General features: G+C 39.4%; 1 protein-coding gene across 16 annotated transcripts in view; it reads left to right on the forward strand.

Moving 5' to 3' along the window:
* The window catches only part of MEF2A (myocyte enhancer factor 2A), an 87,787-nt gene that overhangs the window by 43,397 nt on the left and 18,800 nt on the right, over positions 1-25,590 (forward strand). For 9 of the 16 annotated variants that reach the window (XM_040570363.1, XM_040570370.1, XM_040570365.1 and 6 more), the window contains exons 4-7: positions 15,176-15,307; positions 15,373-15,510; positions 18,568-18,787; positions 18,912-18,971. In XM_040570363.1, coding sequence (XP_040426297.1) covers positions 15,176-15,307; positions 15,373-15,510; positions 18,568-18,787; positions 18,912-18,971 — 550 coding nt within the window. The remainder of the gene's footprint in view (positions 1-15,175; positions 15,308-15,372; positions 15,511-18,567; positions 18,788-18,911; positions 18,972-25,590) is intronic. The other 7 variants (XM_040570373.1, XM_040570376.1, XM_040570378.1 and 4 more) reach the window with 2 other exon arrangements.

Consider the following 25,590-nt stretch of genomic DNA (forward strand, 5'->3'; position numbering starts at 1 on the left):
GCCTACTGCTCAATTTTGGCATAGGAATTGCTTTTGTATGCCCAGAGCTTGGTATCTCGTCTTGCTGCTGGAACGTTTGTGTGAAAACATAGTAGGAGGGAGAGCACTGATGTCTTAAATGAATACTAGATTTTTTTATACGTTCCCTGCACCTGTACATTTTTAATTGTACATTTTATTGCAGATTTCAATGCTCTGTTTTTATCCTATATTCTTCTCTGTGTTCCTATGTAAGAAATACGTTCTTTCAGCCATCTTGGCAGAATCGAAGATGTGTGAATAGCTGGAATTTGATGTTATGCACTTGTATTTTGTTTTATGTTTAGCTTTCTATCAGTGCTGTACATGAAGATGGTCCTATTCCCTGCCATTTGGTAGTTCAAAAATGAAGAGAAATAGTCTTGTAACAGATAATCAGTAATCAGCTTTAAAGGATAATTTGTATGGCATTTTTGTGCTGAGACTCAACTACAGTATTCTTGAACTTTTTTTTTCAATTTGAAACTGTTTTCAGCATTGGAAGAAAAGAGTAGGAAAAGGAATAGGGATTGTTTGAAATATTCTCCATCTTGACAACATACACGGCTCTGTGGAAAAAAATTCCTTGCTAATCACAGTTAAGCACAATTGACCTAATGTGATTTAGATAATATCCTAAATCCCTCTGAAATATGGGAGATGAGCACAGCTGATGTTGGTGAGGTAGGTGACACTTTGGGAAGCTGCTCTTTATGGCTACTGGCCTCCTGACCTTTTACCGAAAGGCTTTTATTCTCCAGATGCCTGTACTGTTCACTATTGCTTCTTTTCCAGGTCATGGTTTTTGAACTGTTACTGTTGTCACATGTATAGCAGTTCGTTAACCATGGGTTGCTATGGTTTTTTGATTGCAGTTGAATTAGTTCACAGGCTTGGTATGAAACAGAATGTCTGGGAATAGCACCTAGATGTACATGGATGCACACGTGGAGATGCAGAATTAGATGAGAAGTATCTTCAATTAATTGATCAAATTTTCTTCTTTAGTAGTTTTCACACTTTGCTTTATATCTGATCCATCCAATCGAGACATGCATTTGGCACACGATTTGGGCTTCTGTATTTTGCTATTAAAAAGAAAAAAACAAACGTGAGTACTTTGAATGTTTTAACTGTGTATTACTGTTGTTTGGTCCACTTGCTTTGGTTTCCAGATAGCTTCAGCTGCTCTGTGGAAACAACTGGTATACATTTAAAAGAACGAAGGAGCTTAAAAAATGGTTCCAGTTGAGTAAGGAAATGACTTCTTAATCTGTTCATGGTGCTGAAAAGATGTAGGCATTATTGGACTTGATTTGCGAAATGATTATGTAAATGTAATTATACGGCATATATAACATTTCAAATACTTGGAGGCAGCATGCAAATGCCTTTGAGACATCTTAAGTAGGTGATTCAGAAGGATTTATGTATGGTTAAGGACTAAATAACTTTTAGCTTACCTTAAAAAGAGAGAAAATGCATAAAAACTGAACTGCTTTGGAATATGAGTCACCAAGAAATGTGGATGTATAAATACATGTGTGTACGTACACATATTGAGTCTGTTTCTTCCTAGTGGAAGTGTCTACTGTAAACCTGACTTGTAAACAAGGTGTGGCTTGGGGTTTTATTTCCCACTCAGGGTTCAGGAAGAAATGGCTTCTTTGAAAAATTTAACATGCTGTCAAGGTAGCAAATCCTTACTTTGAACATGGGTACAGGTGTATTTCGTGCTGAGCAGAGCAGTTACCACTCACAATGGGGTGTCGTTGCTTGCTCTCCTCCTTGTCCCCATATTTGGGAGATTAAGTTCAAGACTTAATCCCCAAAGTCTTTTTTTTATTTTACCTGTTTATTGGTTTCATTAATTTTTCTACATCTTGCATCTGGTAGCATTGTTCTGTTTTATATGTAGAATGTTTTTTTAATTCTTACTTGGCCCTACTGAAATTTCTTTGGGCATACCAGTGAATAATACTGGTGTTATTTTAACAAACAAACAAACAAGATTGTTAGTGACTTTAAGAAAGTCAGAAGTGTTAGAAAAAAAATTTTGTTCTTACTTAACGTCGTTTTGTGTTCCTTCATTTCTGGTATAGAAAGAATTGCCAGAAGTGGGATAGGCTTAATTTTGTACAAAAGTTCTGGCTTGCCTCTAAATAATCTAAAGCTATGCTTTCTTTGTGTCTAAACCAATGATTAAATTTAGTTTTATAGGATTAAAAGAACTACATTTCATTTATCTCTTAACAAAAAGCCAGTGTGTTTTAGCATAAAAAATACAAAATCAGTGTGCACAGCTACTAACTTTTTTTCAGTGTCAGTGGTTGACTTCAAAACAGTAGCATTAGCTATTGTTTTGTATTCTTACTGATTTAATTTTGTTGGTATTTAAAATGTACCTTGATTTAAGACATTCTTAAGAATAGCTGTGTTTACAAACCTTTACAAATTTTAAATAGAGGTCTTTTTAGACCTTCACAAATAAATTCAGAATATTCAGAGAAATTCCAGCTGTGAAAGTGACTTTTTTTGTTTTTGTTTCCTGGCTGCTTTTGCAGTGTTTGAAGAATGTTTTTATTTTTGAAATATGTAGGGCGGGCGCACACAGTCCAGTTCCCCCACACTGCTCTTGAAATAGGCATCCAAGATCAGGTTCTGGGTTTGACTGTTCTGGTGACATTGTGTTAAGTAGGATTGAAAATCACCTGCAAGAGAACCAGCAGCTTCTCACTTCCTCATTAGTGCTGGAGTTCATGCAGGCAATCACACTCAGACATAATTATCTACCTTGTATTATGAAGTTCTTCAGGCTGTGCTGTCTTATGCGTTGTGCAGCTCTTGTGCTGCTGCAGGGTTCGGTGTTTCTGAAGTTCTGTATCGCCAGTTAGAACAGCAGATTTTTACTTGGCGATTTTCAAAGCGGGGACCGTGGCATCTGTTACTCGAGAGACTGACTTTGGGCAAGCTGTGCATGCAAAGAGCAGATCTCAGAACAATGCATCACCTGGAACTACAGTAAGGTAAATGACTATTCCTTCTGAAGATACTCTCGATTTGATTGTAGGGTTAACGCAGCCCCAGCTTTTGACTTTCAAGCTCAAGGGTATGACAGTTTGATCATGTGTTCAGCTCTCAACCCTGCCAATCTGCCTGACTAACCACCTTGCAGAAGGGACAGCACAAGTGCCAACATCTTGATCATGGGTGTTCATCAAACTGTTTTAGCACAAACCCTGAAAGAGGAGGAAGAGGAGGGAGAGTGTCATTTATAGGAGGCTTTACTGCTAGTTTCTTTTTGGAGCTCAGCACGTTGACATGCTGTGTTTCTGTTGAAGAAGCTTCTAACACATTGTTTTTGAACAGTTCAAATGTTTGGGCCTTTCGCTGATGGTGCTTCTGCGGAAGAGAGCTGGGGAAGCCTCTAGCCCTCCAAGACAAATTGATCTGGGTGTTCATTCTTTCCTACAACCTCCTACTCACAGATACCGAGATGTGGCTGTGATGAGAGAGTTCTTGTCATATAATGGTGGTTGTGGTTTGCCCATAGTGTTTTACTGTGTTTTACTGAAAGTAGGGTTGCCCACCTAGGCTGTAAGATTCTTCACACTCATCTGAACAGAGGACTTGATGCTGATCCTTTCACCTCGTGTGTTTTGCTTAGTAATGTTTTTATCAGTTGAACAGAGGAAGTATTTGTGGTGGTAGTTGTTGTTGTACAGACCTATCAATCTGCTAACAGACCTTTTTTTGTATTGTTTCGTTCTTGTTCTTGAGAGTACTCGTAAGTCAATACACATAAAGTCTGTAATGGCTTTTCTGTGACTTACTAGTGATAGTTATGACATCTTGATAATGTCACATCACTGATCCAGTATTCCATGTGGAAGCTTGCATCTGTGTAATTTGTACTAGAGACTATGGAATATAAGTTAAATCATGATAGTGTGAATATTAACATTTAAATGATGCTTTTCTGGAATTACATCCATCAGTTACTTTCAACAGAAAGCATTTAATGTCATTTTAATAAAAACTCCTAAGTTCATTGGGAAAATCATGAAGATATTTTAGATCAAAGTTCCTAAACATTGTCCTACTAAAAGTTCTAGCTGTACAAACTGACGGTATTTAAAGCTCCGCTCTTTTTTTGCATTAATTTACAATGCGATGCTTGCTGAGTATGGTGATTTAAAAAAAAAAAAAAAAAATCAAGTATGCCAGAGCCAGTCTTTGCCCAATACTGACATTAATTATACAAGGAAGAATGAAGCTTACTCAGAGTTCGCTATCCCTGATTCCTATTCAGCCTTTTCTCTCTACCTCAGTAGATCCCATTTCTGCATCCATACCCACCTCCCCCCCCTTTCCAGGTCTGGTGGGCCCAGTCTTCAAAAGAGTTGCTTGGTTTTTGAGTAATTCACTCTAAGTGAATGCAAGGAAAGGCATGTTAAATATATTCCTTTGACACATAACTGAGAAGTTCAGTATTCAGCATGAGTTATGAAATACTTCAGCTTTATGTGCCTTAAAAGCCTAGATTCTAATTAGTTTAGTTTAGGAAGAAAAGAAATACATCTGTTTGGTACCTTACTTTATTTGGAGAGAGGTTCGTTGCTTCCTGTTGTAAATATTTATCTCAGTTGGTATTTTCAAGTACCCGTTTCCTGTTGTTTTATTCACCTTTATTGTTTTGCTGGCTTTTTGTAAAAATCTTGCAGTAGTATTATGAGCTGGGATAATGCTGCTAGATCGTGCTCATGCACCTTGCCCCAGTAACCACTAGTAAAGGTAAATGAAACTGCTTCTGACAGACATGAACATAGCCAGTTGCCTTAATCTTACATGTGAATGGCATTTGAATTATTTTATGAATACTTCAATTCTACCAAACATATTTATTGGAAATAGATACTATTTGTGTTTTAATTATTGTTCTCATAATATTAAGTTATCTTGAGCACCAAGCCTTTGAAATAGTTTCTGTTTTCCTTTCTACTTTTCAAGCTGTAAAGAGAAATTCAGGACGTGAACTGCTTGAAGCAGCAATTTGACAGTACTGCATAGGTCAGTTGACTGTAAGAAGCCCATGGTTTGTATATCATTGGGTTGTATGAGAGCTGGAAGATTTTTCTTAGTAAACCACTAAGCAAGTTTTGCAGGCAGCGTAGTAGATAGTATTTTTCCTGAAGAATTTCTGAAAGACTCTGAAGTGAATTATGCAGCTGAGTTTGTTGCATTTGGAAACTTGCCATGTTCCATAGGACTTATCTGCAATATGGTGTTACTGAAAGGAGGCATTCAGTCAGGAACTGCCTTGCTGATGGGCTGCTTTAACCCCTGTAGGTATGCGGACAGGTATACATGGGAGGATGTGTATGTACATACACATGCTGTCACTTGAGTGAGGATTGAAAATAGCCCTTATGTACCGTAAGGGTAAACATTCTCTGAACTTTCTTACAGATAGAACTGGATTTTGTTTGGTTCTACTCTGTTTTGTTGCGGACTGCATTACTTAAAAGGTCTATGGAAGGCCTTTAATTTGTAAGTTAAGGAATAGTTTCTGCTTCCTGAAGGCTAGCATAGATCCTACTTTGCGTCTTTTGGTTTTAGTAAAAAGATTAAGATTGATTTAGACTGTCGATTTGGTACTCCTCAGTGGAAAATTTGAGTTGAAGGTACCTTCTGTAAAACAGGTAAAATGAAAACTTGCTCAGCAGTATATGATTTAATAATCTGTTGGTGTTTAGAAAGTGAAACAAAGACAAATGCATCAAGTATCAGACTGAGACCCTAGCTTAGCTTTCCCATAGGAAACAGTGTTATCAATACTAATGGATTACTAATCATTTTAAGCCTCAAGCACTTCATTTAGGAATGAGCAATCCAGCTGCTTCTGTAGGTGAGTAACTGCATTATAAAGTCCACAGTTCACTGAAAGTTTCTCAAAAATCGTAAACAGGATTTCAGAGCTTCCCTTCCTCACTGCTCCAGTGCATTGTGTAATATTGTGGTGTTGAGAGAGAGAAGAGTGGATTTTACAGCCTGTAAAATTGTTATTCAGTAATTGCTGGTGGTTTATCTATTTTAAAATAATATTTCACAGCAAAGATGGTTCAAACCAGAATTTAAGCTTCATACCATATCAAGTCTAAAAACCTTTTGTATGTGTTATTTTATATAAATGAGAGTTTGAATCCTGAGTGCCATCTTTATCGTATCTTGGAGGAATTTGACAGCTAGCTTTCATGTTTGGCAAGCTAAGGATACATGTTAAAATTTGCCAGATACTGGAAGTGCTCCAACATTTGAAACAAGACCCTGTCTTTTCTTAGAGTGGAATATAACAGGGACACTGATAAAATTTCAAGTCTTGAACATTTTGCGTCTGTAAATGATGAATACCTTTGCCTAAAACTGAACATAGAGCATTTTCTAAAGAGCTCTCCCTCGTGTTTTACAGCCTGTTGCTCTGCAGGCTTCTAATTTCTTGGTTTTTAAAACCCTGCGTTAAGTAATTAATCCTTAAAATATTTTTCCTAACATAATATTTGGCCAAGGAATTAAAATCATTGTAACAAACTCGAACATGATGTGCTATACTCAGAATTGTTGATGTCTAGATATGTTTTGCATAATATCAATTATTTACTTTTGATATTTTTTAAACTATTATAATACTGCTACTGATTGAGCACAAGTACAGAAAATAGTATTTAAGCTGACTAAAAGTAGAGTGCATAAATTTTTCAGCTTTTACTTAGTATACATTATTTTAGTTGGAGAGCTTGCCAGAAAGATTGGTGAGGCCTTGTTTGTTAAAAAGTGGAGCTCTCCAAGTTGTTCAGCTTGTGGAAATGTCGGTCATAATCTAATTCAACTTCTTATGCATCACACTGAAGTTTAGAAGGCTGGGCACTACTGCTTTTTTTTTTTTTTGAATGCGTTGCTCTGGTATGTGTGTATTTGGGGCTATAACTAGAATGTGAAATTGTAACGGATGGCAGAACAAAATGCAATTGAAAAGTGACTGCAGTGCTGGAAAGAACAGCGTTAGAGCTGAATTTGAGTAGCCTCCTAATGCAAAGGAAAGGAAAACAGCTTTGTGATGAAATTCGCAGATGCTTACATAGTTGAAGTTGAGAATTTTAATAGAGCCAGAGGAAAATTCACAACGTCTGTAAACAATACACGAAATAATCCAGTACATGTAATTTCTTTTGTTAACAAGAGATCCTAACCCCTGGAGATCTGAAGAAAAACGGGTTGAGGCAGGATTGCATGGGGCAGCCTTTCTCTCTGGCAAGCCAAATGGCCTGGGGGAGCCAGCCCCCAGAAAAGGGGCCCTCAGCCCCCCCAACCCTCCTCCTTCCTCCACGTGAGGGCATCTTCCAGGCTGCTCCCAGCACAGCTGCCTTTGGGCCACTCATGGTGGGCATCACAGAGGCTCGCTGAGGTCACAGTGGCCACCGCTGCCCCGCCTTTGCCCCGGGCCCTATAAAACAGGCCCCCCTGCAGCTGGCCCGCCACTTGCTCAGCTGCTCGGTCCTCTGAGAGCCAGCGTATGCGGCAGGAAGAAGGCTAGAGAAGGAGCAAGGCGAGCGGCAGCCCTCCTCGGTGTGAGGAAGCACCGAGAAGGATGGCAGCTAACGAGAGGAAGATGTGTCGTGGGCAGAGGGACGGCACCCCCGGCACAAAAGACACCAGTGCCCGGGGGACGTCTGGTGCCCGGCCCACAGACAGATATCAGCGATATCATTGGCACCGCAGCGATGCGGGGAGCAGGCCGGCCCCTCAAACATCCAGCAGCGGGGGGCCTGGGCCTAACCAGCGGTGCAGTGGTGGTGTGGAGCGAAGGTGGGAGCGTGATGCAGAGAGCCGTGGGGAGCAGAGGTGTGCCTACCGGCCAGAATACAGCGTGAGACCCAGCCACGGCCGGAAAACAGACGGCGGCGTTGAATCCATGCCTGGAAACGAACCGGACAGCGGCATGGGGCCTCAACGTGGAACTGGGCGACCCCCTGGTTCGGCACCGTGGCCGGAGAACACACCTGATGGGAGGCACCCCGTGTGGGCAGTCCCAGGCAAGGACCGGCTTGTCCTCCTGCCTCACACCGTGGAGCCCATGGAGGTGGGTCCACAAGAAGAGGCGGAGGAGCCCATGGAAGTGGATCCACCTCGGCCACATCAGACCTGGGACTACCCCGGCAGGTCTTTGCTCTGTGCCATCAGAGAACACCAACAGCTTCTCAGCAGGGCCCGGCGAGCTCCCTACTCGTCATCGCTCAGGCTCCATCGCAAGCATTAGCTTGGAGCCACCAAACACCCGGCAATAAAGAACTCTTGCTGATTCTCAGGGGTTGTGTGAGTGCTTCTTTCCCATCCGCCAGCCCTTGTGCGAGAGGTGGCAGCCCTTCTGCACAGAGCCTCGAGGAAGAGTACAAGAGAGGACCCAGCTCCATTCGGGCTGCTGCGCTGGGGTGACAGGAGGAGTCCCCGAGGGCCACCATGCGCCTTTGACATTTGTTAAAATAGACCGAGGGGTGAAAGTAGTAGCGTGTAAGCAATTATAGGTGGCTAATTTCTTATATTAAGAGTGAGTTTCTGTATCTGAGTAATTGGTAACGACAGCCATGGAGAAGGCTGAGGTACTCAGCAACTTCTTTGCCTCCGTCTGCACTGGTAGACCGGCTTCCCACGTCTTTCATTTCCCTGAACCCACAGATGGAGGCTGGGGGATCAAAGTCCCACCCACTGTAAGTGAAGAGCACATTCGAGACCACCTGATGAATCTAAACAGGTACAAGTCCGTGGGACCTGATGGCATGAATCCCAGGGTCCTGAGGGAACTGGCTGATGGAGTTGCCAAGCTTCTCTCCATCATAGCTGAAAAGTCCTGGCAGTCGGGCGATGTCCGTGGTGAGTGGAAAAATGGAAACGACATGCCCCTACTCTTCAACAATTAAAACAAAGGGTTGGACAAAGAGCACTACTCTTCAACAGTTAAAACAATTAGGACGCATTCCTTCTTAGAAAGAGCGGTCAGGCATTGGGACAGGTTGCCCAGGGAAGTGGTGGAGTCACCGTCCCTGGGGGTGTTCAAGGAAAGGTTGGACCTGGTGCCTGGGGACATGGCTTAGTGGGTGACATTGGTGGTAGGGGAATGGTTGGACCAGATGATCTTGAAGGTCTTTTCCAACCTTAATTTTTCTATGCTTCTATGATTCTATAATTTTTTAAAAATAGAAATTAAAGCCTACAGAGACTGTGTTGATGAACTTCACATGCTAAACACTGTTACTGAGTTGAATTAACTATTTTTCTCTGGCTGCTCACTTTGCTGCACTTAAGGTTCCCTCCTGCTTTTATTTTAGAGAGTGGCAAAATTTCTATATCCAGTATTTCTGGGTCAAGCCTTGAATTTGTGGAGCCATGCTGTTACCTGGGAGAAAAACGAAACAATGCTACTTCTGAAGCCAAGTGACCTGCAGGAAGTTTAAAAACTATAAATAGTTTCCAGTGACTAAAAATACTCCTCATAGTAGGGGAGAAACGGTGATATGTAAAGGGCGATACACAGCAGTATTGTTCAGGGTGAGAGGAGTGAAATAGTTTGTGTTATCAAAGAAGAAATTCAGCCTGGTTTTAGGTTCAACTCCTTGGCAGTAGCATGTAATATGAAGCAAATAACAAGGCAGTTGTCATGCTTTCAGCTTGCCGTTTTGCTGTATGTAAAGTCTGTAATGATGCATGTTGTTCTCACCAGCCCAGCTCTCTCTGCTGCGGGAAGGTGAACTGCACGAAAGGAATATGCCTTTTTTTTTTTTTTTTTTCTTTCTGATGTTTCACATAATAAGAATGAAAACTGGGTGGGAATCCGGTGCTGTGACCATGTTTTTTTTCTTCTTCCTTTTGTGTATGAATATCTCAGAAAAAAGGTGGGGCTTTTTAGTAGGTTGTTGTTACCAGTGATGGGTTTGGACAGTGGTTTGCAGCTGCCAGAGAGGACAGGCTATCCCCTCTGCCTACTTTGCATCTCTGGTGCTCAGCCCGTTTATTCCTGCTATGACAACTGAAAACAAACCTACCAAAAATAAGTTAGAGAATGGCCAAGGAGAACTCTCCGTTGTTTTAATGCAGGAGAAGATGGCTCACTGCAGGCTCAAACAGATGTCAGAGCTGGCTTAAGACTTATATCTAGGATCGTGACCTTTCTGTGGCAGTAAGTTGTTCTGTCACCTTGTCAAACTGCACCCACAGACATTTCAGCAGTTCCCTTAAAGCACGGGAAGTGCCTTTAAAGCATGGATCTCTATAATCTGCAGAGATGGAGTGAGGGACTGATCCTGAAGGCTACGGTACAGCTGAATAGCTCAGTTATCCTCAGTTCTCTATTTTACGATTTTTTTGACGTTCTTGAACATTGATAGGAAAAGCTTTATTGCAATGTGGGCTGACGTTACTGGTTTCTGCATTTTATTGGTGTGAGGTTGCAGCTTCAGTCTTTTACCTCTGGATCTCCTGGTTCTTCCCATCACAGTTGACAGTGGTGCTCAGTCCTATCCTTCCTGCACAGAAGCTGAGTGCTGACAATTGCATCGTGAATAAGGAGCCTTTGGACTTTGATGCAAGTGACAGCAGTGCCTTCTCCCGCCCTGTTATTGCACAGCAGTTCTCTCTGGAGCATCAGGGAACTGTAATCCTTTTTGATAACCATGGTGTCGATGCTTACTGAAGCAGCAGTGATATTTACAAGTGTACTAGTGGAGCCTCTTCCATTACTTCATGCCTGAGGAATACTTACACTTAGAGAATTACATTTTTTAATCAAGTGTTTACTCCAACTTTGTACTGCTTCACATCTTTTCCATGCTTGTACTGAAACGGCATAAACAGAACTAGCCATTATTTTTATTTGAAAGGTTTGCCTTTTCCAAAGGAAATCAGTTTTTCATTTCAATCTTAGTAAAAACTTTGGAAATGTTTTTTCCTCATGGTTTCTGATGAAACACCAGCAAAAATTCTGTTTGGCCAGCTCCAATAGTAAGTGCAAAAATGGAGCAGTTGACTTGATGCACTGATAGCAACAAACATTTCCTTTCTGTAATATTAGTAGACTACCAGAAACCTAACAGTGAAAACTTTTTTGAATGAACTTTTTTATTTTGCGCTTAGTAACGCTTTTTGAGTTTCAGGTCCTCCTACTTTTGTCCTTTAAGGCAAAAAAAGACTTCCTGAGGTGACAATTAACATAACAAACTTCTCTGCAGTTTTGCCAGCGGAGCTGGTGAGGAGCCGAGATCACTGCTATCAGAAGTCTTGGCCCTTTCACCACAGTTCGGGTGGAGAGCACAAAACATGCCGCTTGTGCTTTTTGACCATCAGCAACTCTTCCTTTCAGAGTCGGACATAAAAACCATTATCTTCATGGAGAAGGAGGACGGTTAGGTGTTGCCATTTGATTTCTGCTAGCAGTAATCTGTACCTGTCAGTTTGGTTTCTGCTTTCTAGCTCTCCTGATGACCTGCAGATACTGAGCCGGTGTAAGCTTCTGTGACAGGAGATGGTTACCCTGTGACGGCCCAGTGTCATCTGTGCACCCCCAGGGGTCACACCAGAAATAACTGGTGTTTTTGTACGCTTTGCAGTGCGGTTTAAGTAATGTGTTGACTTGTAGAGAGAAGCTAATTATGTTTTGTTGTTGTTTTGCAGGGAGCCCTTCTGTTCCTTAGATGCTTCTTGCAGAGGCATGATTCTTCCTTTAAACTAACAAAAAGCAGTGCAATTAAAATTTCTTTGTGGGGGTGGGAGGGGTTAGGAGAACAGTGGGGCTCTTGTGCTGTGTGCTTGAATACAGTGTTTAAGCCTTTCTTTGCTAGTCCAACCTTTCTCATACAACACCTGCTAAGCTCTGCCTTTTAAAAAATCAATATAAAACTAATAATTATTACATTTGCATATCTCTGTTTTACACAGTGGAACAAAAGCAGCTTAAAACTTCTAGGTCGTTCTGCAGTACCTCTACTACCACAGCTGCCTGTTGCATTTGTATCGTGACTTCATATATAACACAACTATGTTGTGTTGTCTGCTTTATTCTTTTTTTTTTTTTAAGACTTCATGCCTGCCTTGGTTCGTCTTAAACGCTTGCTTTGTGTGTTTTTCTGAGGAAAAATCAAAGCTTTTCCCTTGTCCGTTAGTTCATGTAGTCTAACATCAATCAGTCACTGAGGGCATAACGTAGTGTGTTGGCAAACATGTTGGAACAATTTCCAGTAATTTTGGACAAGTCTTAAAGGAAGTAGAAAGTAATGCAACTTAACTCCAAGGGCTGCGCATTCCTCTAACTGATCTGCAAAATAAGGCTTAACACCGGAGGGTAATTGCAGTGAGCGTTCAGCAGGAAGAAAATTTATGTTCTATTTTATTGTGTCTGATTTTACTCTTAAAAAAAAGTTTGCCGTATCACAGCAGAGAAATAAAACTCTTTGTTATGGCAATATTCCTCAGTCTCACTAGCTTGTATCCCCCCCCCCCCCATGATTTCTTTTATCCGCAGAGTTGGTAAAATTTCATTCCTCATGATGATGACATCCTGGAAATAGCTCACATAGGGCGGGTTGTTTGCGTTCGCTGGAGAAACGACAAACCTGAGCTACTGTGCCGAGGGAGGGTGGAGGCGGCACTCGCCTGTGGAATTTGGCTCCCCTGGCCCCGCAGCCCTGGGCTCTCGGGGCAGAAGCTGTGGCTGGGCTGTGTCGCGCAGGCTTCGCCTGGCCCTGCGAACAGATGACAGCATTCCCCTTGCTCGTATAGCCGCGGAGCCGAAATGCTTGGCTGTGGTGTTCCTGGGCTGTGATAAAGTAGGCAGTCTTTTTATGGTTAGGTCCTCAAAGCGACAGTTCGTGTTTTAGCGATAAGGAGACAGAGCTTTGGCTATCAGGCCCAGACTTATTATCTGTAACAGCAAACCCTGGCTTAAATCCTGCCACAATGACAGGAACCCCATCTGGAGTGAGGGTTTCCAGAATCGTAATCAGGAGACACTGAGGCATTTTCCTTCCTCATGAGTCAAAGCAAAGTTAACCCCATTGTTAGCGAAAATAAAAATAACCAATTGCCAGGAGGAAGGATGCGTTTTTACATTTAACTGAATGCGTTCCTTTGGATTAGAGCTGCGAGTAGGATTTTTATAGGGTCGGCAGCGTTGCATGTAGGTTTTCACTCGTTTTTTTTTTAGAGGGGGTAATTACAAAACCCTCGTGTTGTGATACTTAAAATCGCCCTAACGTTTATATCCGGGGATGTGAAGTTGACTGAAGTACCATATTATGTGTGCTGTGTGTTTCTTGCAAGATCTTTCCATATAATGTCCAAACCAGGCCTCGAGCTCTACGCGAGGACCTACTGGGATTCTATTTAGAGCTCTCTGGGCTGCGGGGGTTAAGTGCGATGCAGATTACCCCGTGTTAACATTTTCCCTACTGATAGCAAAGTGTAGCAGGCTGGCAGCCTGACTTGGTAGGAAGGGCTGGGAGGGAGACGGGGCCCTGACCTTGAGCGGCCGGCCCTTGTATGGCCATGGCCGGATCGGTGCCCAGGGGATTGGCTGCAGGGGCGCCCGCGGTGCCCTGGCAGGTGCTGAGGGAGCTCCACCTGCTCGCCCCACGTGCTGCTGCGCTCGAGCGGTGGCGTTGTCGTGGGGCTCCAGAGGCTGTGTGGGATACGCCGAGCCAGCCAAGAAACTTGAGAAGGAGTTAGGGCTTAGGGTGACCTGTGATATTAAAGGATTTCAGAGAGCGTAACTGGATTTAGGGACCGCTTTAAAGCTGAAGTAGGACTGGGCAGGGTTTTGCACAGATAGGAGCAGTAAGAAAGTTTTGTGTGTTTGTACTAGGAATTAAAGATAGCACTTGAACAAAAAATGCTGATGGTTGCTTTAGCTGAAACTAAAACAGGTTTTTGTTTTTTTCTAAGATTCAGTATGTTATGGAAACATAGCTTCTACAGGAAAATGAATGGAATTTCTTTACGGTGCTGGGAATGTCAGCTTACACATTGCGATTCTTTGCGGTCTCCTTGTGCAAAGTTCATAGAATTTAGCTTATCAGCAAAAGGACCCTACCCCCATGCCTGTGTAGTCCCACTGCTGCCTTATATACTGCTAACGTGGACTTGCTGAAAAATTTAATTGCTTTCCTCTTGAAACTTCTATTAAAACATTTAAGATTTTTCTGTGGGTAGCATTCGAAATCTTATTTTGTTGTAAATGAATGCTTAGAAATTTCTGATGGCATAGTAGGATGAAAAAGACAAAAAGGAATACAGATGTTATTTGTTTGGCCGCAAGACCTGCAGCTTCACATCCTTTCTCAGCAGCTTATTTGCAATGCCTGCATTGTAGACAAGTTCTGTTTCGAGGGGATGTTGATGTGAGTTCTCCATCAGAAAACAGGAAGTACCCCACAAAGCAGTTGCATCAAGTTACAGTGAAGGAGTCTGAAAAAGCTTATATTTAGCAAACTAAGTCATTTTGGAGCGGGATTATGTCATTTCTTTTTATACTTTTTTTCAGTTCTTGTTACCATGCAGGATGACTGCAGTGCAGGAAAATCCTGCCTTTGTAAACCACCGAGACCGAGCGTTACATATATTAATGTCATGCGGTAGCTAAATTCAAGTGAAAAAAAATAGCAATTGTATCTGTGAAATTGAACTGTATGCTCTTTAAAATGTGAATATTACAATTGGGATGTGAAAATCAATTCATTAAAGATCCAGCAAACACTAAGATGGTTTTTAATTACTGGTGAGGACTTTTAACTTCCTTCCTGTAGGCTCGAATGTTCCTTGCATGTCAAGCAACTGTACTCTCTCAGCCAGTGTCTAAAGTGGTTTTTGCAGAGAACACTGGCGAGATGAAGTGGTTTTAGCCTAAAGCTACCCATGAGATGGCACCTTGGGAGAGTCTGTGCCTCTGAATCTTTTCTGTTGGTATATTATGCCACTATTTTGAAAGACTAAGCTTGTCTATTGAGTTTTGTCTGTGAAAATTTCGTGTAGTTTCAGTGGCTCTAAATGATTCAGTAGTATACAAAAGATCTTGGCAAGTTAGTATGATTTGTATGTGAATTTTCCAATTGTATTTCAGACCTTAAGAAAGAAAGGCCTTAATGGTTGTGAGAGCCCTGATGCTGACGATTACTTTGAGCACAGTCCACTATCGGAGGACAGATTCAGCAAACTAAATGAAGATAGTGATTTTATTTTCAAGCGAGGCCCTGTAAGTACTTTTATTTTATCTCTACTTTTTATTTGTTGATCCTTTTTATTAACTTCATTATTTAGGCTCTGAACAAGAAGGAACACAGAGGGTGCGACAGCCCGGACCCTGATACTTCATATGTGCTCACGCCACATACAGAAGAAAAATATAAAAAAATTAATGAAGAGTTTGATAATATGATGCGGAATCATAAAATCGCAGTGAGTACTTAAGTATGGTTTGTGCTTCTATTACATGCATGAGAATTTTCACAGATGTTGCTTACAGCTGTAAAGTGTATTGGTTTGAGATGGGAACTCATTTTTGTGAGGGAAAAAATGAGGTATTTTACTTGATCTTGTTAATTACATTTTATCTTAAGAAATAAAGAAGAAAGTGTATTTCTAGCTTCTCATTTATGCTCACAGATTTTTACATACCTTGTCAACATGAGGTAACACTTCCAAATTTCAGGGACTTAGCTGTGTTGCCTGATTCTGACTAAAATATTTTATAAAGATAGATTTTATTCTGGGGTGTAGATTAGTTTATTTACGTCCTATAGCCCTTTTCCTGTCTGATCAAGGCTTTACAGTATGTTACAAGCAGACAAATAGAGTTGTACAATATTGTTATTAAATCAGTGGAGCTTATTTTGCTGAATACTGGATTTAGAAGGGTATTTAGTTGTTTAAAGATGAAGATTAGTGCACAATGGGATCCTCAAAAAGATTAGTATTGTCTTGAAATTGCAACAGAGAACTTTCTTGCACACTGAAAGATCTTTTGAAAATTTTGTAGTGTCTAACCCATTTGTAGGCATAACTCAATTACTTTGGAAGGATATAATCTCCTATTCCATAGTGTGATCAGGGCATCATTTTTCATTTGAGTGTTATCTAATTAAAAAATGAGCCTTGTCATTGTCTGAACCCCATGTGTTTACTGGACAGATTGTTCATGTTCTCCTGAGTTTCATACCTCCCCTTCAATTTTGGGGTCAAAGACAAAAGGAAGACTTAGTGCAGGAGGACTTTTAGGTGAGGTTTACTTGGGGATAACAGTAGTGTAAAAGTCGAATGTTCTTTGTGGAAATGTACATGATGAGTATTATAGGTGAATTATTTTCTAAGAAAACTATATGGGGTTCTGCCACTGCCTTTGAATTTTTTAACGTTGCAAATCTTGTAGCAATTAAAATAAATGGACTGGCTACATTAATTGGCACAGACCCTGGGGTAATTGAATAGCGTGTCCCTAAATGACTTGCTGATAGTGTAAATGATTTCATTGTTCACAGGAATAAGACCATCTCTGTGAAATTAACAGCAAACTGGCAGTCATGACACCTAGCACCAGTTCTTTTAGCAAGTTCTTTATGCTTGAATGCAGTCAGTATCTCTTATTTGCACTTTGTTTTGAAGCTTTTGATACCCAACACTTCTGTGTTGAGACATCTTTAGGCCTCATCCCTCGGTGTGGTACAGATGAATTGCTCTCCCTTGATTTTTGGTGGTCCTCGTGAGCAGCCCAAATTCTCCATGTGGATATCAATATAAATAAAAAAGGGAATGTTATTTTTTTAGTTCTGCAGTTCTGTATTTATAGTTTAAATTGTACCTGTTATGGTTCTGGTTCCAATACTTACGGGTCTTCTATAAGGATGTGGTTTCTTTTATTCTAGTGCAGTATTACTGTCAAAGGATAGGAATGAGGCAAAGCATGAAGAATTCAGTCATCCTAAATGCGTACCATAGATGGGCAGATGCAGCCCTTACTGTAAGGTGTGGGGGGAAGCTGTCATTTATAGCTTCTATATTGAGAAACGTATAGAAAAATGTTCCAACTGTTAACTTCTATGCATTGTTTTAAGCATACTTCAACTATTCGAGTTTAGTTTGAGTTACTTAACAGCATGCTGTGTAAAAACATCCATTTTATAGATATTAAACAGTTTCTTAAAGTAGTTTCCCATGAAGACAGGTATCAGCACAGCTTGCCATTAGTTAGATACTGTGAATGATTTGCCACTGTTCCGTTGCTATGCTTTACTTTTTGTTTCTATCTGTGCCAAAAATTGGTAATTCTGAAGAATGCTTCAGTATGGACACTGCCATTAGTTCTCACTAGTAAGAGATTTTGTTTCTTATGTCAAATAAGTTGCGCTTTTTTCATTAGTGTAGTTTCTGTTGTATTTCAGATGTTTTCAGAACTGTCATTCGGAAGTATCACTCTAAGTGAATTTGAAGCTGCACATGACAAAGTATATATTGATAAATATATTTGCTGGGTCATGAATGTTTGTCATCTACATGACCTCTAAATCTGAACTATTATCTCTGTCAACAAATTCTACTGATTTTTTTATTTATCCTTAACGTGTACCTGTCATGGTTTTGTTTCAAGTTATTCTGAGAGTTGTGAAGGAAAATAGTCGCTTTTGTTTCAGAAACACATCACTGTCAAAGGATAGGAATGAGACAAAGGCCAAAGAAGTTAGTCATAACCAAATGAGTGCCATAGATGGGCAGGCATTTAAGCTTTTGATTCAAATACTTGTTGAATAACAAACATATATACTTGAGAAAAATAGTTGCCTTTTGAATAATGCTGTAAAAATTAGAATAAAAAGTTTTGCAAAAAAGATGATATTATTAAAGCAGGGATTTGCGGAACAGCTCAGAGTAACACCAATTGAAATGGCTAAATTATTGAAGTTCGTAAATTTCTAAAGATTTGTTTACGTTTTTAGTGTGTTGAAAAAACTTTGAGATAAGCAAAATTTTGGCAAGGTTATTAATAGAAAATGTTATTACTAACTATCCTTTTTTGTCTTAAAACTGACTATTTTATGATGTGCATGTTTATGCTTACATTTTGAAGATGTAACAGTTTGTTAATTTGTCAACATATTTATCTTGTTGTGGCTTTATAATAATCTAAATTAACTGATGAATTTGTTGTATTTTTGAGCTATATGAATATCTTCAGGTTGTTGTATGTGAACTTCCTCTCGGTATTTTTAAGTTTATGAGTAATTCTTCTGGAACTGTATTTATATGACGTATGATATTTCAACACCAGAATCCACAACAAATGGATGTTTTAAAATTGTATGATTAATGAATTAGAGTTTCAAAACTAACATAATTAACTTTTATTTTTTACTTCAGTAATTCTTGGCAAACTTCTCGTGTATTTTAATAATGTGTTCTTTCTGTGAATATGGTTAATGCTAACATTGTCGTCTTTTGTGTTCCTCATCTCCTTTCCTTCAGCCTGGTTTGCCTGCTCAGAACTTCTCGATGTCGGTTACGGTTCCAGTGTCCAATCCCAACACTTTAACCTACAGTAACCCAGGGAGTTCCCTCGTATCCCCATCGCTGGCAGCCAGTTCATCCTTAACAGACACGACCATGCTCTCCCCACCTCAGACCACCCTGCATCGGAACGTATCACCTGGGGCTCCTCAGAGACCACCGAGTACTGGCAATGCAGGTAGGATTTGTGCTTACCTTTTTTACCCTATTTGTATGTTTTGTTTAAAACAACCAGCCAACACCTACAAACAATAACAAGTTTCTAATGTATCAATGCATTTTCTTTTTAAAATTATTATTAGGTGCAATGCTGGGGACAACTGACCTCACAGTGCCAAATGGAGCTGGTACCAGTCCAGTTGGTAAGTGCAATATCATGTCTGTGTTGAAAAATAATATTGTGGTTTCAGTTTGTACAGTTACTTGAAAGCAATTTTTTATTTTGACTCCATTGAAAAAGTACTTTTGGAAGTACAAAGGTCATACTTTTTTAATTGCCTTGTAATAGTTGAGTCTTGTAAATTCTTATCAGGCATTTAACTTTCTACTGCCATGCCCCTTCCGCTGCAGTAATGTTTGTATTTTCTACTTTAGTGGTTTTCAGTAGCTTGCTGCTCTTGCTTTTGTGTTTCTCTGCAAGTGTAATTACAGCACTCTAGAGAGTTCTTACATTCCACATTTTTTCCCTTTACGTGAAATTCTCTATGCTTACTAAACTATCACAATAAAGACAACTGAGCTGTTTTCTCAGCTTCAGTTTTCTGAAGATCTGGATGTTCAGTACTGGTTCTGGTGCCAATTAAAATGAAGAAAATACAGACTATATTGTTTACATTTCCATGTGTATCTTGCTAACTATTTTCTAGCAGTTATACAAAGAAAGCAATAAAGCTTGGAAGATGATAGCTAGGCTCTGTCTTAATTTTGAAAGGTGTTCAGAACAAATTAGAGACCTTGCCAAAAAATCAAATTCACAATATTTTTTGGTCTTCAGTAAACTGATATGATAGCACTTTTGCAGGTAAATAATATTTTTGTCTCATGTAAACAAAATTTAATACTCTGATAGAAAACAGGCAGATCTGAATTTTATCGTGCCACAGGAAGATGAATGATACTTCACACACCACCCTCATATTGCTTTGATTCCTTGGGATGTCTTGATAACTGAGGATTGATTTTGGAAATGCGCATAACTCTCCTTGGTAAATGTTCATGGCAAGGAATTAGAGAAGCAACTCTTGACCTTTCAGTATTTGTCCACTGGTTACTTAATGTAGCAACTGGGAACAGGTTCTTTGAAGATAAACTCCATTGATTGAATTTATGAATAAAAAATGCTGCAACTACCAGGCTGAAAGCACAGCATTGACTTTCTATTCTTTATCCATTCCTTGGCTATGTGCAGCAAATAAATATTTATGTGTGTCTTCCATTGGGTAAGCAAGATTTTGAATGGAGGAAACTTCCTCAGTAGAAAAAAATGACTATTTTTAGAAACTGTGGAGGTCAGATGTGGATTTCTATAGTATTTCTCAAGTCAGAGTAAATAAACTTATTATCAAGACATTTCAGTCATCTTTTCCAAAATCAAGCTTTAGTAACAGTGGCTTCATGTTTATGACTCTACCTATCAGTAAGAAAATAAAACAGTTGTTTACAGCACTTGCTTTAGAATATTAAACTGGAGAAATACCCAGTTAGAGCAGCTTGGTGAACATAATTTAATGCAGTAGAAATGTTTTCCTTCTTACATTTATTAATAGTTTATGTGAAAAGTCAAAATGCATCGCTTATCTCTTGCTTTCCAGAACATCACACCTAAAATGTTACACACATACCCACTCATTTCTAAAAAGATTTTCATTCAAATAAGAGCTGTGGCTATATAAGAACAGTGGAAGATCTATAAGAAGTACCTCTAGCAAAACCTATATACCTAGTTAACACCACAGTACAGAGTTAGAGAGTACCCTAAGTTTTTAGAGCTCCGCAGTCCACTAGGGTATGGCATGGCTTCTTTCAAATATTGTCAGGTGCACAGTAACCTTCTCAGTTGCAACCAAAATTAAGAAACCGTGCATAAACAGACTGAGTCAATCTGCTAACCTGTCAATTTCAGTGTGGCAGCTGCTAATGAATTGCGTACATCAAGTTAATATCTACAGAAAACAATGGTTTTAATTTGTTGCTACATTTACTGCAGAATTCACTTTCAACAAAATATATCTCATTTTTTTAGCCCTGTCTGTTCTTTTATACTTTTCAAGAATGGAGAATTCTCCTATGGATATAGTTGTGAAAGGTCATGTGTTCATTTTGCAGCTCTCTAAAGGAGAGGTGTCAAAGATGAAGATGGAGTACTTGCAATCTAGATGTAAAAATACCCATATTTTCAGATATACAAAGCAAAAACCCAGCTTTTACCATTATGAAGTTCTGAGCATTTGAGATTTTGTTCTCTTTTTCATTTGAAAGATACTTATACCCTTTAATCTCCTGGTGAGAAACAAGTAGAGGTTATCTTGGGACCTAGTTCAAGCAACAACGTTGCATAAAATGGCTCATTTAGTTCACATGAGTCTGTTTTGTTTTCCTCATGTCCTATGTAACTTGGTTGGAATAGATAGGATTTGCTTTAACAGTCAATCTGCCAACAACAGCTTTTCTGTGGAAAATAGCTTTTTCTGATGAGTAAAAATATCTGCGTGTTGTAGCAAAGATTGGTAGATGGCTTTTTATGTTTAGAACAGAAAATTTTGTGATCATTTTACAATACTGAGAGCTTATTTCACATGCAGCTGTCATAACTCTGAAAAAGCTTTTCTTTTATAATTTTTTATAAAAAGTTAAACCACCACATGAAAACTTCAGCAGATCTTTTTCACTTATCAAATGTATCAGTTTTGAGAGAGAGAAAATGTTCTACGTGTCTTTGCTTTTGAGCTAATTCATTTTTTTCTGTTAATTAGATGTTTTGGAGCTAGAATTTTCATGATGCTGTTGTCCATGATCAGTGTTAATTAACCCTGTTCAGTTTGTGATAGGCATCTAATATACTTCAACAATCCAGTATCCCCAGCGTGTGTACAGTTTGCTATTTGTTATCAAGATCATCATGGTTTGAATGCATGCTGCATGGCTTTATTATTCCTTTCCAAAGGGTGTGGATTCTGTTACCCACGCACACCATCACTTGCTCGGAATAACCAAATACAAGGGAGAGATTCTTTGACTTTGAAAGGATACTCGATGGACAGATCACCTTCAAATTTGTCTCAAGGAGGTCTGCTTCACTATGTTCCAGTAGATTTGGTGGTATTTGTCAATGAAGTGCACTGTCACTGAAGCTGTCCCATTCTTGATAACTCTAAAAATTGGAAAGGCTTAAAAGGAGTACCATTGTTAACCAATTTCTACTTTTGCTCCAATGCCTTTTTCATATGGTGTTGAGTGAGATCCATGCAAAAGACCTGAGCTGCCACTTGGGACTGTGGCCTTTATTGCTAAGGTTTCATGAAAAACACAAACCCTGAGACCTTTGAACTGTGGTGAGCTCCCAGAGTACTTCCTAGTCCTTGGCGACTTTGAAGGAGCTGTTGAGAGAGTCTCTATAGTCTTGCAGGGACACAATATAATCTGTCTGTAAGTCTCTTTGTCAGTGAAGTAGCCCTTCTAATCAGTAATGCAGTGTATGGACCCTGTTCATCTAGGAAATTCTTTCCTCTTATGATTTTGTCATCAGAAAGAATGGATAAGAAGGATACAGTTGTCTTGAATACTGAATTTCTCCTCTTCATTCTGGATCCACGTCTTCTGTAATATCCTCACTAATCTTCAGGTTCTGAGAATGTGAAGTAACTTCATGTGTATTGAATTTCTTTGGACTAGAGCTGACAGATATAACTGCTTGAACAACTGTGTCTTGTGAGCTACTGGATCCCTACTAAGAGCCGATCTAGATCATGTGTCATCTTTTACCATGACACCATGACATCAGGAAGAATTATGCGGAGGTGCATTAACAGCTTGCTTGCAACTGTTAACCTGCCTTGTGCATTTCCAGAAAGGGGTCGAGATGGGACTGTGAAAGACCACACCGGTAAATGGTTCGTTTTATCTTGAGGGCTTGTCTGATTGGGAGACCTCTTCTACGTGCCTAAGGATGAAACGATCTTTCAGATTGGTCTTTCACAAGTCTGTTAAGCAAAACAGCTAACAATGTGTGGCAGTTCCCAAAAGGCTTCAATTAACAAAACATCTTTCTTTGCATACCTTTCTCTTCATGTTGTTTTGCTTCTTAAATGAAAGAGAGCACCTTATGAGAAGTATATGACTAACTACAAAAAAAACTACCTCTTGCGGGAGTTTTGCTTAAAATTGGATTGATGCTACCAAAAGCTTCCTGAAGGAATCACTTCCTTCACCCTCTGCCCCACACCCAAACTCACCATTTTGTATCATCCGAGTCAGATAAACAGCTTAGCACCGTTGTGCCCTAGGAAAGCAGCTGTAAACCTTGAGCAAATTCCTGCTTAAGGTTGTACCTGTGGTACTACTTGTCTGCTGTACTTTCTCTGTAGTGTGACAGGTAGTATCTATCAGAGGTAGCCTTTCACTTGACACAGTTCCTCACTTCATAGCTTGTATTGATGTTCAAGTGATACAAAATGTAGTGGACAAAGGTTCTTGCTCTGTAGTCTCGGTAGTGTTGGCATAATGTTTTGCCTTGCTCTGATGTTCAGGGTTACCCAGGTAAATACAAGTCAGTGTTTCACTCTTCTCTAAGGAAGAAGTTGAAGGATGCCTGAACAACGCTGAGAGCAGCCTGTTCACCTTTGCACCTTACAGCTTCCAAGCTCTCCTCGAGGAAGACTACTGAAAGTGGACTGCAGACCAGCTGGTTCGCTGAACCCTTCTCCTTTGCTAGATGCAGACCCAGTTGTCAGCACATTTAAAAAAAAAAAATAAAAAATAAAAAAAAAAGTTTGATCCGTCCATCGTCCTCTGATTAGATGTGCTCATGAGAAATGATGGGCTAATATTGACATGGAAAATAAGCTGGTAGAGGAAAGCATTTGAGTTGTTCTAATTGTAGCAAAATATCCTTGGAAACAACACATCAGCATGTGATCACTTCAGCCTCTGAACCACATCTAGATTTTTTTTGTTAAAATTTCACATTGCCTTATCATAATTGCTGATTTACGAAGAGGTACAAGGGATCTGGTTAGAATCAGCTACTTGTATAATGTCAGCTTGCCCAGGGTACCACATCACACATCTTCTGAACATATCACTTCTGTTCTCCATAATATTTAGATGCAAAAGCATTCTGCTTTTGTTTTAATTTTGCTACTGCATTCTGAATAATAACCCTCATCTTGAAGAAGGCTGATCTAAATGTCAGTATTGCTGAAAATTCTCTTATCCTTCCATGTAACCTAAGGAAAAAAATTTCCAGGAACCTTGAAAACGAGTCTTGTAAAACTTTTTTTCAGTTTTGTAACATAAGTATGCATTTCCTTGACATTTCCATGTGTTATTCTTTTGCTGTATTTTATTATCTAAAATACTGCCTTTAGAAGTATAAATCTTATATATTAGATGTTTTAAAATCTTATGCTGCTGTTGAAGGTATACTTTAATTGTAGTCGTGTTATCTGAAGTATTATTCCTTAAAGATCTGTTGAAATACATTTATTCTACCTTCCTTGAGGTGTTACAATAAAGTTTTTCCAAAGGTAGCAGAGAACTAGGCTTTTTGAAATTATTGTACAACTGGCAGTGATTTCTATGCAAAGCTGCAAATCGCATGAACTGCAACTGTAGGTTGGTTTTTCCCCTTAAAGCTATCATACTCAGAAATGCAATTAAATGGAGCATAAAGCGCATAGAAATGCTACTGTTATATTTAGTTTCAAAACTCCCCCTAACTAGCCCTAACTACCTCCCCTCCAAGGTCCTACATGTAAACATTTTTCTTAAATAGATTTTATCTGGTCTTCAATATGCATTGTGATTTGGCTTATTGCAAACTGTTTTCAGTTTACTCCTAATCGTGTGCCTTTTGTCAGATTACATGATGTCATTTGCATAAATATTTATGTGCTACCGTTTTCATTTTTGCTTAGCCTTATATTGCTTAGCTCCTTGCCCATGATTATTTTTCAGAACTGTGTACAACCATTTAGTTTTTCCAAAGGTGAACCACAAAAAAAAAAGATTAATGGCATCAATGACTATAATTTATTCCTTGAGTAGTAATAAGAACATGCAGTACTTTCCAGCCACGTGTGTTCATTGTTTCAGCTGATGCGATTTATACAGTGAAATATGAGTCTGGCTCATGTAATTGAAAGCTGCATCTTGGACTGTAGGACAATAACTGAGATTAAGCTGTGTTACGTTCCTGAAGGCAGGGTATACAGTTGTTGAAATAGCTGGGTTTTAAAATTTAGCTTCAGAAAATTATTTCAAAATTAGTCACCGACTAAACAAGAAGGGGGCTGATGTCCGTTGGCAATGCTTATTATCATAAAAATCTACTTGAGTTATTTTAATCTTTGTTTAAAATGATTCATATAATTTAGTTTATCATCTTTGCCTTGGTTTCATTTTTCCAAATACGTGTTTTGAATATGCTTTTGTGGCTGTGCTTAAAAAACTCGGAGTTAAATAAAACTGTTGTGGTGGAAGTGAAAACAGTAGTCTTAATTTACACTTGCATAGGATTTTATATTCTGTTTCCATTTTTCAGTTTGGTGATGTTTTTAAAACATAAAATAATTGTATTTGGGGGAAGATGTATGGTAGGTGTGGTGGATACAATTTCTGTATTATACAGCATAGTAAGTAGAATTTATGGGGTTATTAAAGCCTCAGTTTGGCAAGCTGCCTAACAGTTGCATCATCCTGTAATCATTATCTTTTTCTGGCTCCTGACCTTACTCGAAGAAATGCCATGCTTTTAGTTATCCT

The sequence above is a fragment of the Cygnus olor genome, chromosome 11, assembly GCF_009769625.2.
Source record: "Cygnus olor isolate bCygOlo1 chromosome 11, bCygOlo1.pri.v2, whole genome shotgun sequence".
NCBI lineage: Eukaryota > Metazoa > Chordata > Aves > Anseriformes > Anatidae > Cygnus > Cygnus olor.